This window comes from Thermobia domestica, chromosome 15 (assembly GCF_964235325.1).
Source record: "Thermobia domestica chromosome 15, izTheDome1.hap1.1, whole genome shotgun sequence".
Lineage (NCBI taxonomy): Eukaryota > Metazoa > Arthropoda > Insecta > Zygentoma > Lepismatidae > Thermobia > Thermobia domestica.
In genome coordinates this window covers 186,767,025-186,780,196 of record NC_137468.1, presented here as the reverse complement: position 1 = coordinate 186,780,196, position 13,172 = coordinate 186,767,025, and the positions used below count along the sequence as shown (strand labels likewise).

General features: G+C 35.0%; 1 protein-coding gene across 4 annotated transcripts in view; it reads right to left on the bottom strand.

Annotated features, from left to right (window-relative positions):
- Positions 1-1,654: 1,654 nt before the first annotated feature.
- The window catches only part of LOC145671383 (uncharacterized), a 40,742-nt gene continuing 29,224 nt past the window's right edge, over positions 1,655-13,172 (bottom strand). For 3 of the 4 annotated variants that reach the window (XM_081740464.1, XM_081740466.1, XM_081740465.1), the window contains exon 3: positions 1,655-3,586. In XM_081740464.1, the coding sequence (XP_081596590.1) occupies positions 2,071-3,586 (1,516 nt within the window). In that variant the 3' untranslated portion in view covers positions 1,655-2,070. The remainder of the gene's footprint in view (positions 3,587-13,172) is intronic. The other variant, XM_081740467.1, reaches the window with a different exon arrangement.

The window sequence follows — 13,172 nt, the reverse complement described above, 5'->3', positions numbered from 1 at the left end:
GCCTTTGAGAAATGCATCCGAAAAAGAAACAACACGAGCAACTCTCATAGCTGTTTCCCACTAGACATTATAAATAAAAAATAAAATCAAAGCTCGTCACCGCAAAGCGATAAGACTCAGAAAATCAAATCTAGGTTAATAAACTCGAATAAACTCCGGAAAACGACCAAAAAAGTCGCATACAGTAATTTAGTAAGGGAGCGAAATATTTAATCCAATATGATTCATCTGTGTTCTGGAACTTTATTAATAGTAAAACAAGGTATTTAAATGGTAATCTATTATGAGGGTAAAGAATTAACATGTGATGGAGATACTATAAACGCATTTGCAAGTTATTTTATATCAATGTATACAGATGGAGCACCATTGCTAGTTGAAACAGAAATGCATTAATAAAATTGAGAGCTTACAAATAGCGGTAATAGTAGTACACGAAATTCGAATGGCAATGAGGAAACTAAAATGAAAATGTTCGATAGGTACCGACGATATACCATCATATATAATAAAAGATTTTGAAGAAAGATTTTTTTTTTTTTACCTCCACACATGGTATGTAACCTAATATTTCAAACCAGCACGTTTCCAGTAAAATGGAAACATACATAAGTTTGCCCTATTCCTAAGGACAATGACGGTTAGAAAATTTAGAATTATAGGTCGGTTTTATTTTAAGCTCGTTTGCAAAGATGTTTGAAATCATAATTTATAGGCGCATTGAAAAATTACATTAAAGCAATGGCCAAAGCGTTTGATAAGGTAAATCACACTTTGATAGTGAATATACTTATAGTTGTCAACTTTTCTGATGAGTTAATTGCTCTTATGAAGTCACAGTTGATGGACATAAAACAGTATGTGGTTTAAAAATCCTGTATATCATTTAAATACATTCAATTTTCTAGAGTTTCACAAGGATCTAATTTAGGAGCTTTACTTTTCGTAATATTAAGTAATGACCTTTCTGTTTCTATTAAAATATCATATAAATTACTCTGCAGATGATCTAAAATTATATAAGAGAATTATAAAAGCACAGGACCGTGTTTGAAAAAAGAAATAGATAGAGTAAATGAGGGTGCAAACGGAATTTGTTAAACATAAATCCAGATAAATGCTAAACTGTGTCCTTCAGTAAGAAGCGGAATGTTTTTAAATTTCAATATAAGATAGATGGCAAACAAATAAAGGGGGAACAAAGTGTCAAAGAACTGGGCGTAATATATGATCGGAAATTATCATTTCAGCATCATACAAATAAAATTGTAAATGACGTAAACAGGAACCGAGGATTTATCTTGATTATGAGAAGGATATATAGTAAGTTCACTGCTTTACTGAAACTATGTTTTCCGTTTGTTACATCGAAATAAGAATACGCGTCTATTATATGCAATCCCTACATGAAGAGTTCAAAATAAATTTCTGCGGTTGTTTTATACAAGAGACGAGGCATATTTTCCAGATATGATAATAGTACTTCGCTTAATGAAAATTTTGGCACAAAATCTCTTAACCACAGAAGAGTGATAAACGACGTGATATTCTTGTAAAAAGTAATAAATAGTACGGTTTTTGTTTGTGCTTTTGATCTCAGGGTATCTAATGGAAACACACCTGTAGGGAACAGGAATTTTTTTATTGTAAGAAACCTCGAACAAACGGAAAGAAACAGTCACTAATATGTGGGAAGCAAATTTTACAACAAACTCAGTAAATGTAAAAATGTTCTGCATATACACGGTGTCTTCTCATGCTCTTATCTCACTGAATACCATCCCACAATACTCACACTTATGACGCTTTACTGAAAGTATTAACGTAATGTGCCTTGCTAAACATGGTCCCACTCAAATCTTCTTGTAAAATATTTCTTGAATTATCTTAAACTATAAATTCCTTATTGCACTTGCACGTGTTTCCCGCCCGTTTCACATAATAAAACAAGATCTAAAAGGGCATTATAGCTAAGTAATATTATTTACGTTCGAGGCTTTTATCTATATCTAAATCCTTAAATTTACTTTATTGTTGAACATAGTCCGCCAATTTGGGACTTATGAAATGTTAACATTTGTTTAAATATTTATTGCGACATTTAATTTCTGGATAATCCAAATTACTTTCTCCACACGGTTCACTGTTTCCATGTCTGTTATGCGTTAACATGTGCATTCTCAAATTCCCATAAAAAGTAAATTCCTTTCCACACTTTTCACATATATTAGATTTCCTATGCGAGTGTATTAGTACATGTTTTGAAATATCCGATTTTGCAGCAAATCCCTTCCCACACTCATGGCATATGTACGATCTTTCGCCTGTGTGTCTTAGCATGTGATCTCGTATTTTCGATTTATCAAAAAATTTCTTTCCGCACGTATCACAGGTATAACGTTTCTCATTTGTATGGGAAAGGATGTGAAGTTTCAGATTTCCTTTATCATTATATCCTTTTCCACAATTCTGACAGGTATGGGGCTTCTCAACTGTGTGCGTAAACATATGTCTGGATAACTGAGATTTTACTCTGAACTTCTTTCCGCATTCAAGACAAGTGTGAGGTTTCTCTCCAGTATGTGTTAACATGTGAACCCTCAAATCCAATTTACTATGAAACCCCTTCTCACACTGCTGACATGCATGACGTTTCACACCTGTGTGTATAACCATGTGTTTTACCAAGTCATATTTACGAATAAATCCATTGCCACACTCTAGGCAAGTAAAGAGATTTTCCTGTGAATGCGTTAGCATATGGTGTCTTAAAGTTGATTTACTTGTAAATGTTTTCCCACAATCTTCACAAATGTACATTCTCTCAAGTGAATGTAAGAAAATGTGTCTAGATAAAACTGATAGAACACTGAAGCTTCTTCCACACAGCTCGCATGTATAAGGTTTCTCTAGTAAATGTGTAAACACGTGTTTCCTTAAATTGCCTTTTTCAAAAAAACTCTTCCCACATTCGTCACAAGAATAAGATTTGTCACCAGTATGTCTTAAAATGTGAGTTTTTAAATGGCTTCTCCTACCAAATCTCTTGTCACAGAGTTCACACGCATGTGGTTTTTCACCTGTATGTGTAACCATGTGAGTTGCCAAATTTGTTTTTTCGACAAATTGCTTTCCACAAACCTGACATGTATGCGGTTTGACACCTTTATGTCTTAACATATGGCTTCTCAAATTTGATACTCTTTTAAAACTCTTTCCACAGTTTTCACATACATAAGGTTTCTCATCTGTATGAATTAACGTGTGGCTTTTTAACTCTAGTTTCGTCTTAAATTTCTTATTACACTTGTCACAGGAATGAGGTTTCTCCGATTTGTGTGTAACCATGTGTCGTGCCAAAAATGATTTCTTCATAAATTCCATTCCACACTCTTTACACTTATGGGATTCTTCTCTTGCATGTGATAATATATGTTTTATCAAGTTTGATTTTGGAGTAAATTGCCCGTGACACGCTTCACAAGTATAAAATGTTTCACCTGACTGAGAAGGGGTTGCCACTCGTGAGGAATATGTGCTTCCATCATTCGAAAGAGTGAAGTTTTGTAGCCTGTAAAAGATGTAACTAAGAAATGTGTATTACCGTATTTAATGTTTCTAAATGTTGCAATTTCTTGCATCTTAAATAACTAAAACAGTAGAAGAAAATTATTGAGAAAATAGTTTTTTAAACTAAAAGAAAACTGTATGGCAAAGGACAAGAGAGTGTCTTATACATTGTCACTTTTGCAACGCATTGGTAAAGTACGCAGCTATAACACGGGATATGGAAAAATTCAAAATAGACTTAACGAGATTTCCCAAATATTTGTATCACGGAAACAACGAAAAGGATGTATCTCCTTTCTCTAATTTCACAAATTGTTAAATCTAACTGAAATATATACACTGAATTGAATAACATAGGCTGTATATACTTTGAGATATGTACTTATATCTAGAGATGCAAAAAAGCCGGCTTTTTTGAATCGATGTTTTTTTCACATAAAAAGCCGGTTTTTTGGGAAAAAAACGAGAATTTTGGAAATTTTGGCTTTTTTTCATTTTCGTGATTTTTCTATCTAAATAGCTTTCTTATAGTATATTCTATACTTAGATAAGAATTCCATGACCTAAATGCCATATTTCGCTCTAAAATTCACCATCAAGATGGATGGAGCACATGTTTTACGAATTAAAGCTAACATGAAGAATGTAGTATTTGAGGGCAATTTTAGAGGCTATTTAACTTTATTTTAACTTTTGAGTTATCGATATTTTTTTTTCTCGATATCATTTCAGTTTGTCGTCTGTTTCATTTCTAAGAGCTTAGTACTCTAGCTTCTAACGCAGAAGTTAAACTTACGTTTTTCTATATATCTGTCAAAGCGTACGTTTTTCAATATATCCGTCTAACCGTACTTCCACATTTCTGTTATACTGTAGCTGTGCAACGATTTAGCAATAATTTTCCGGATACAACCTTGAATACTAATTTATACAAATAATTCGGATGTCACTTTAAGCGAAAGTCTTCTCCTTGATAACCTCGGTATTACGTAAGGATGTTAAGCCTGAACATACAAAACGAAACTAAATTGTATATTTCTGCATGCCTGAATGCCTGTTGTTTTATAAAAAAGCCAAGGTTCCTTAAATATACTGAGATAAATTGACAAAATTTATCGATTGCCTACGTACCTTCCAACATTAGCTTGGATTGTACTTTCAATAATATGTGCGCACTAAGTTTGTAATTTAATACCTCAGTTTTAGCGTACTGATTATGATACATTGACCTTTAAATTTTACATGGAAAGCAATAACAGGATTTTTACCGTTATTGTTTTACATTTAGAGTAATGACTGGATTTTCCCGATGGCTATGGCGGGAGTTTCTAAATTTAAGAAATTTACTGACCGGACTTCTTTAAGCTTATGTGACTTCTTCCAGCATAATCCCCTTGTTGTTGCATAATAACACCAAGGCGAAACAAACTTATTTCTGTCAATATGTAATATAAATACATAAAGCAAAATATCTAAACCCAAAAAAAACCTGGTTTAAACCAAAAAAGCCTAGTTTAAACTCCCCTCAAAAAACGGGATTTTGGCATTTTCAAAAACAACCATGGCTCTTGCCAACCCTGCTTACTTTTGTATGTAGGAGGTTAAAAAAAATCTTATTATATACATTGGTTAATCCTTTGGAATTCATAATGTAAATATGTTGAGAAGTAAAACTGTTTGAAATATCTTTTCGAAATTCATGGTTTATTTTCGAGGTTTTATATTATTATCGGCATCAACCACTAATTAAATGACTTTTTGTGTTGTAGAGAAGCGAAACAAAATCTGGTTTATCAATTTAAAGCAGAATTTTCAAAAAAGCCCAAAATTTCCCAAGAAAAAAGCGAAGCAGAAAAAACCGGGTTTTTTTCCAAAAAAGCCGGTTTTTTTCCGAGCCCTTGCATCTCTACTTACGTCAAAGTATATACAGCCTATGTTATTCAATATTCTAGTTTTGTTTGGTCTTACTGGTTCGAAAATCATTATGTCAGTCACTGTATTACAATTTGTAAGTTAGTATCCTGTGGTCCAGAAGAGACAACAAACTTCTTAGAATTTCTGTTAGTCAGTGTTCTATGAGTATTCAACGTTAATTTCTTAAAACATCCATCTCTAGAATTCCGTTAAAACATCAATCATCTTCTGGCGTGGGAGATGCAAAACTCAATACGTCCATTATCAAATAACTCAGTTCTTATGTGGTATGGATAATTGAAAACGGGATGCACTTAGAAGGGAAAATTGTATGGTAGGTAACCCGTTTCAGGCAGGTATAAGAATAGATTTTTTCAACGCAGTCCTCAAAGTTTACAGAAAGAGCAAATCGAGATCTTCAAATATTACTAACGACTGTTCGGCACGTAGTAAGCATTCAGAGATATATTCCTATAATGGCAGTTATTACATTTCACACTTAATATTCACACATCCCGCATAAAATATTGTGATTTAATCAAAGAGTCATGCAATGATAAGTTTTTGAACAAACTCACATTCAATAATTTGACTTTCTGTTTAACGGGAAGAGTGAACAGACAAAATGCTCATATGTGTGAGATTGAAAGCATCATTGAACCGAAAAAATTCTGGATATGTATATAATGTATTTTACCATTTTATTTTGTAACGTGTACGATACAAGAAACTGTAACTAGAGAAAGAGTTCTACGCAAGGTAACTAGGTGCCTTACGACACCTACTCCTACCATTTACGAGGCCTTCAGCTCTTCCTACTTTCATCGCAATTATAAGTTAGCCTACTCTTTTCCTGTTGGACTGAGTGAGCTGCTCAAAATGTTACGTTGTCCACCGAGATCACCAAACTTGTCTTCAGGCCATTTTCATTTTGTGGCAATACTCAATGACATGTGAATCAAAATAATTCACTGCAAACTGACATAGATATGTTACTTAACTAGTTTCAACTGTAACCTGAACTTAAACACCTATAACTATTCTACCCTTTCTAAAGAATGTACTTTGTCAGATATAAAGATCAATTAACGTTTTATATTAGGTATTAAGGTCAAACCCATTAAACGTTTTATTCGCAAAAAGATCTAGGTGTTGCCGTTGATGAAAAACTTTTCTTTGCGGATCACATTATATGGAACTCATCCAAAGCCATGAAACAATTTTTAGACTTTCAGAAGTACAAGTCTTCTTGCCCACACGATATTTCATAAGGCTTTTATTTCCCTGATCACTGAATATCGTTCACCTGTATGGAACATGGCTATTCCTACTAAAATATCTCGCATTAACTCGGTTTTAAACTTCTCTCTTGCAGCAGTTAGATTTCAAATTGCTGAGTTATCTAATCACTCGACACAGGAACTAATGAACCCCTGACAAACGACGCCGCGAAGCTAATATATTTTACTTGCATAAGATCATCAATGGTAAAGTTGATTTTGAATTCTTATTATCGGAGATTAATCGCGGCAAACTCCCTCTCAAAACTTACTAACTAACGAGACTCTCAGGTTATCAACTGTTAAGCGCTCCTTGTGTTACAGACTAGCGCAAGATTGTAACACAGTTTCAAAATGTTTCAACAATTTTATTCCTGAAGAAACTGTAGAAGTCAACTGAAGAGGATATTCTAAATTTACGGGTGAAATTTCTTTTGTTTGTATTTGTTTGTTTTTCTTTTTATATTTGTGTTTTGAATATTGTTGTTGTTCAGCTTCAGCCAAATGGCGTAAAACTTAGTAAAAAAAAACAAATAAATTTGTGTTACAATTTTTACCGCTAAAACTTGGACATTAAAATTGTTATTTCTAAAATTCAAATTACTTACACTAAATAACAATAATGAAAGCAATGATAATAAGGATTTGAAATAGTTCAAATCATTTTGTAATGTTCTGTAATCGTTAATGTTCGGAAGTACTGGCCATAGGAGTCATTAATCTAGGTGATGGTGCAAACTCAGCGAAGATATTCGCGCGTTATGCCGTAATTTATTATTTACTACAGAATTGTTTAAATGTGCAATTCATTAATTTTCATTACTTTGTGATTGCCTGGAAATTTGTTGAGTGAGCATAACGTTATATGAATTTTCTGGTACACTTTCAAACGGATTAATGTCTCAGCTCAAAATAAGGTAGTTAAAATATGTTGTGTCAACTAATAGTATTTATGTACCAAATGGTCTTAAAGTGTTGGTGGTCAGAAAGTTCGACTAAATGGATAGAGATACGACCGTAGGTTACTGACGTTGACAACACCAACATTCCATACAATATTTAGTCAAGGTGACCAGACGTCCCGTTTTAGCCGGGAAGTCCCTTTTTCCCAACCGTTGTCCCGTTTTTTTCTGATTCTCGAAAGGGACGGCTAAATGTCCCGTTTTTAATTAAAAATGACCCAGTTGTCCCGTAATTATTATTCAAAATATAAATCGTCAATGCAAATTCTACTCTCTTTCGTAGCAACACTCGTTGCCAAGGTTCAGCCGTGTCTAGAACTTCTGAATTTTTAAATGGGAATTGAGTGTTCGTGATTTCAAGTGGGAATTGAGTGGGAATTCTGAGTGTTCAACTAGTTAAAAGAATTGGTGGGTAGAACTTGCAATCGGGAACCATTATTTGTTGTGTGGTACACGTAAAGTTAGAAATGATATGTTATCACTCTTACTTGTGTATTTTGTAAATTGAGAACACTGCTGAGTCCCAAGTCAGATATCTCCCCCCCCCCCCGTAGCCGATTCGTATGCGTCCCGTTTTCGCAAGTGAAAATTCTGGTCACCTTGTATTTAGTTTATAATTACTTTTACATTATACATATCGCATCAGTATAGGTTACCCTAAGATCCAGATAAACAATCAGAAGTATATTTATTCTGTGCTGTAACATTCCAAGTAGCGACAATAAAACATTAAAGTAGTTAAAATTAGCGGTTTAGTCATCTTATGTCTTGTTTGATGTTTAAAATTATTTTCAAATCTATTGTATCTTGAACGGACTTGCCCAGTAGCACTTACACGAATTTATATAATTAAATTCTTCCTATAAATAGCCTCGGTACATTGTTGTTTGAGACACAATAAAACATTCCGTGGTTTTAAAGTATATACTATAGCGAATAGAAGAGAAAGTGAGATCACTCTAGGTAGTACGTGTGTTCTTTCGCATAGATGGCAGTGCGAGCAGTTGTGACGGACAAAACTATTAGTGAGAATTAGTTTTGTTATCCCGTTTACGTTTGTAACAGCTGGATTGCAGGAATCTTACGAAACAAATCGCATCATGTTACATTTTTCTGCTACCGTTTCTTAAACAAAAAGTTTATTAATTTATCCTGGAAAAGTAATTCATAAAGTTTAGTGTGCTAAATTCATTACCCGTGTTCTTTGAGACGTCGACCGTTTTCCTTCTCGCTTCTTTCCGAATAAAAACGAAATTATCAAAATTTTTATCAATGACTACAATACCGTTTAACATAAATATAAAAATTATTGAATACAATATTATTAATGTACTATTTAAATTACTGTAGCATAAAATGAAATATACTCACCAACAGTAATTAACTTAGTAGTCAGCATGTTTTGCGATTTTTCGGGATGACTTCACTGTCTTGGAGGATAACATCTCTTTTCTGATTTCCTTTGTGCGGAAAAAAAATCGACATTTCATGTAATGCACAATTAGTTTTGGTACAATATCCAGTATGTGTTCCTTACAACACCCAATTTCAGGATCCAAATTGATTTCACTCACACACTCTTAAGCTGTCAAAAAACAATTCACTCCAAAAGCTTTTCTCATTACTTGATAACTTTTCCCCAATAACTTTACCACCGATCTAAAGCTCATTGTTGGATTTAAAAAGAGGACATTGGGAAAAATACTTAATTTCGAACTTTATTAACCAAGCCTCGTATATTCTTCAAGATTCTAGAAACTCTTGCCTCATCGCTTTGGTATGTCCTTTTGTTTGTGTTGGTGAGCCGCAGTCCGATTTCATGACTATATATAGATATACAATGTGGGAACAACGACTGCCTTTGTGAACGCTTTCTCGAGTCCGGAAAAACGGGACAGTTGCAATAACACCTACATGTTGTCATCGTCTATTGCTGGTTAGTTCATTCGAAGCATCCGCATCTCTTCAGCCAAAGAGCTTGAATTCAGCACTATACGTCTTAACCGGGGGACTCCAGCCCCGAAGGACTCATACGAAAAAGCTAACTAAGAAGAGCTTCAGTGTTTCGACACCCCTTGTGAGGATCACCTCTCGTTGCTGCCCGCTAGGCGGGGCAGCCAGGACCTACTCGAGAGCAGCGTCCGTGTTGCCAGAAATTGTATATTGCGCGCATCTTGCTGCCAAGTGTATCAGTTATCCCTCTATGGTATGGATATAAGCACTTAATTAGTTCAGTATGTGACAAATAGTTTATTCGCAAAGTGTTTTTTTTTTTAATGTGAGCGCATAACAGTTTCACCTGCGAAAAGTTTTCAATGTGAAGACTAAGTCGAGTTAGTTCATTGTTCATTACAATAAACATCATAATAAGCGAAACCCTCGAGCATGATTTCGTCTCTGACCATGGACTAGAGATTATATTTGTAGCGCCAGCTTGGAGCATCGTTCAAGGAAGTTGCGTTCGGGATTCGACTTAGGACATCGATGGAACAGCATTATTGGCTAGCCGAAGAATAACGTGAGTTGTTTAGTTCATATGCCAAGCCACCTACTTCGTCGATATTAAGTAAAAGGTTGTTAATTCATTTATTTTCTTGATCAATGTGCATGTAGTATCTGTGTTTATTGAGTGACATTATATATTCACTATCTAAGTCTTGAGTTTATCACTTGTATTAAATCCAATGCATGATTTCATCACACTCGTAGTGTAGTAAATATCTCTTACGTTGTCTGCATCTACGTCTGTTGCGTTCCCAGCCCCAGCATGACGAAGATGCAGGCATGGGCATGAACCGTGGTCGCCGTAGAATAGCTGGGAAATAGAAAGGAGAAAAAATAAGATATGAGACTAAAAGTTAGTCCGAACCACGACGAGCATAATGGTAACAACTTTTTCCACTTGAGATAGACTCTGTGCACAGCTTTAGATGGATAGGCTAGATAAACTTTGTCCCTGATGGAACCGTGGTCTTTAATTGACGGTAAATTTGAAATCAGCGAATAATCTGAGGAAGTCCCAAGAAGTATATGAGGAGCATGATTCACAACTTGTCTTCTCAGTATTACGCACGATATATCCACCCAAGTGATATGTCAAACACTCTTTGGCTACGTATTTCTCATTCATATCGGGCATATTCTTTTCCCACTCTGGTATGAATGGTTCACCAATGACAATTGTCCTTAATTTTATTTTGTACCCTTTCTTTAAGATTTTTGTTGTGTGTCGCAGATGCCCTTGCTAATGAGCGCATTTGATTGATGAGTGATGTTAGTGGAGACTGATTTGTATTCACAATTTCCTCCGGACAAGGCAATGTTGGAGGGCACATATACTGATTGCAACATGTGTAAATGGAGAAAGTCTATTGTAGATGGGTGTTCATCACAACTCAAAGAGCGTAGGATACCAAAATGTATTTCCAAAGGGTCTTGATTGAACTTTACTGTCAATATGTACTTGAGACCAATACTCCATAGATATTCTGCCACTTCCAAAGTACTCTGCACAGTAACTCTTAAAGACTGCAAAGATCTTTCAGCTAAAAAACTGCTGTCATAATTGTTGAGGATGGTTTTCCAGTTCTTCAGTGTCTCATGTCTGTCCGAATCTTTGTATAGTGCCGTTAAAGATGTCGATGAATTTAAAGGATCTATTAGGGAAATGAAATCTCTGGTAAAATTTTCGGTTCTCTCACTGTCTTCAAACCCTTCGAAGTGTAAGTCTTTGAAGAATTTCATTCCGTCAGCAACTGATTTACCAATGAGTTGAAAGGCGAGCTTTACGTTCATTTTCTGGAAACAATTTGGGTTTATATGGGTCTGGGTAAGATTTGGACAAACTCTCATGCCATGAAATTTACAGGACGCGTAGACTTCATATAACCTTCGATAAAATTGGTAGCTGACTATACTATCCTTGTGAGAAACTTCATTCCAGGCGTGAAAAATTATTTCTTATACATTTTACTATATGCACGGCGTCTGAAAATGCCTTCAGACGCCTACTTGGGTCCGTTGGGTGAAGTACCGAGTTTCGAATTTTTTTTTTCGTACTCCATTTATTCCCAGGCACTTCCATACTTTTTTGTTGGATTGGCTGCCATCTGATGTAAAAGCTATGACCCTGGCGCCCTTTTGCTCTAATTGAATTATAATTTGTATCAAAATTTTAGTTAAAATTTCCCCAGGTGTGGCGTTGCGGCTTGCGTAAATTGCGAAGGTTGTACCCAATCATACAGTAAAGGAACATACATAAACACCAAAGCATTATTTGCCGATTGATTTTTACACTGATCAGGTGTGAAATCTCCCATATCTGCAAAACCATCAACTTTCAACGAATTTGAGTTAAATTGAACTACTTCTCTGAGTTTTACCTTATCAAATATTAGAACACCAGTACGTCCACGTCATTTTTTTGTGTTAAAAATTGGGAAATTGCATTTACAGGATGGTTATTAACACCATAAGGGCATTTGAGACCTTTAACTAGTTTTCTTAAGTGCATCTCTGATGGAAGTGGCAGAAGATCGTGATTTTTACAATGTATGTATCCCTTGGAAGATTCAATCTGTAAGAGTAGGCTATTTAAAAGAAAGTCCTAATTGTATCTCATTCCTTTTCGTGATTGTAACTGACATTTTTAAAGAATTGTGTCAATGACCATTTTCTGCTTTTTACTGAGAAAACTAAAGCTGTCAGACATTTTTGTGCTAGATTTCATTTCAGTAAGCTTCCTCTCAAAACCAATAACTCTTCGAGTCTGCATGAGAATCTGAGCTTTGGATTTTAGATTTAGGATTGCTTTTAGTCCGTTTGGTTGGAGATTTACGGGAACGATTTGATTTTGTGAAATATTTTGGAATATTAGGAAATAAATGTGGAATTGCACCTCTTTAATTTCCATCTCTGCCTAGGGATCTTAAGTTTTTCACCATTTACCACGAAAGTATCAACTTTCACCAGAAGTTCCTCTGAAAAATGTGTGTCACACACAAAGCTATTGTGTAATAAGGTTCTGTCTTTTCTAGGTATAGCTCTCTCTCATTTAGAAAAAAACCAGTGGGTCTTTTGGCGGTCTAAAAAAGTGCTTACCAGCAGACTTGTCGTAGCCAGATCTGCACCCGGGAGCGAAACACGAAGGCATTTTCATTTTTACGGCCGAGCCAACAGTATGCACAACACACTCTAATTACATTAAAACACTTCACTAAAAATACTTGTCACAGAAAATCACCAGACATAGTCATAAATAAACAAGCACAACAAAACACTTTTCCGGCGGACTTCCAGCACGTACAAGATACCGCTCAAACTACAACGCTGCCCTCTGCTGCATGGCGCGCAAAGTAACAATACTAATCTTATGAGAAATAGACGAAGAGCTCACACTTTCTTTTCCATTCACTATGCGTATACTAAATTTAATCGTGATTCGATT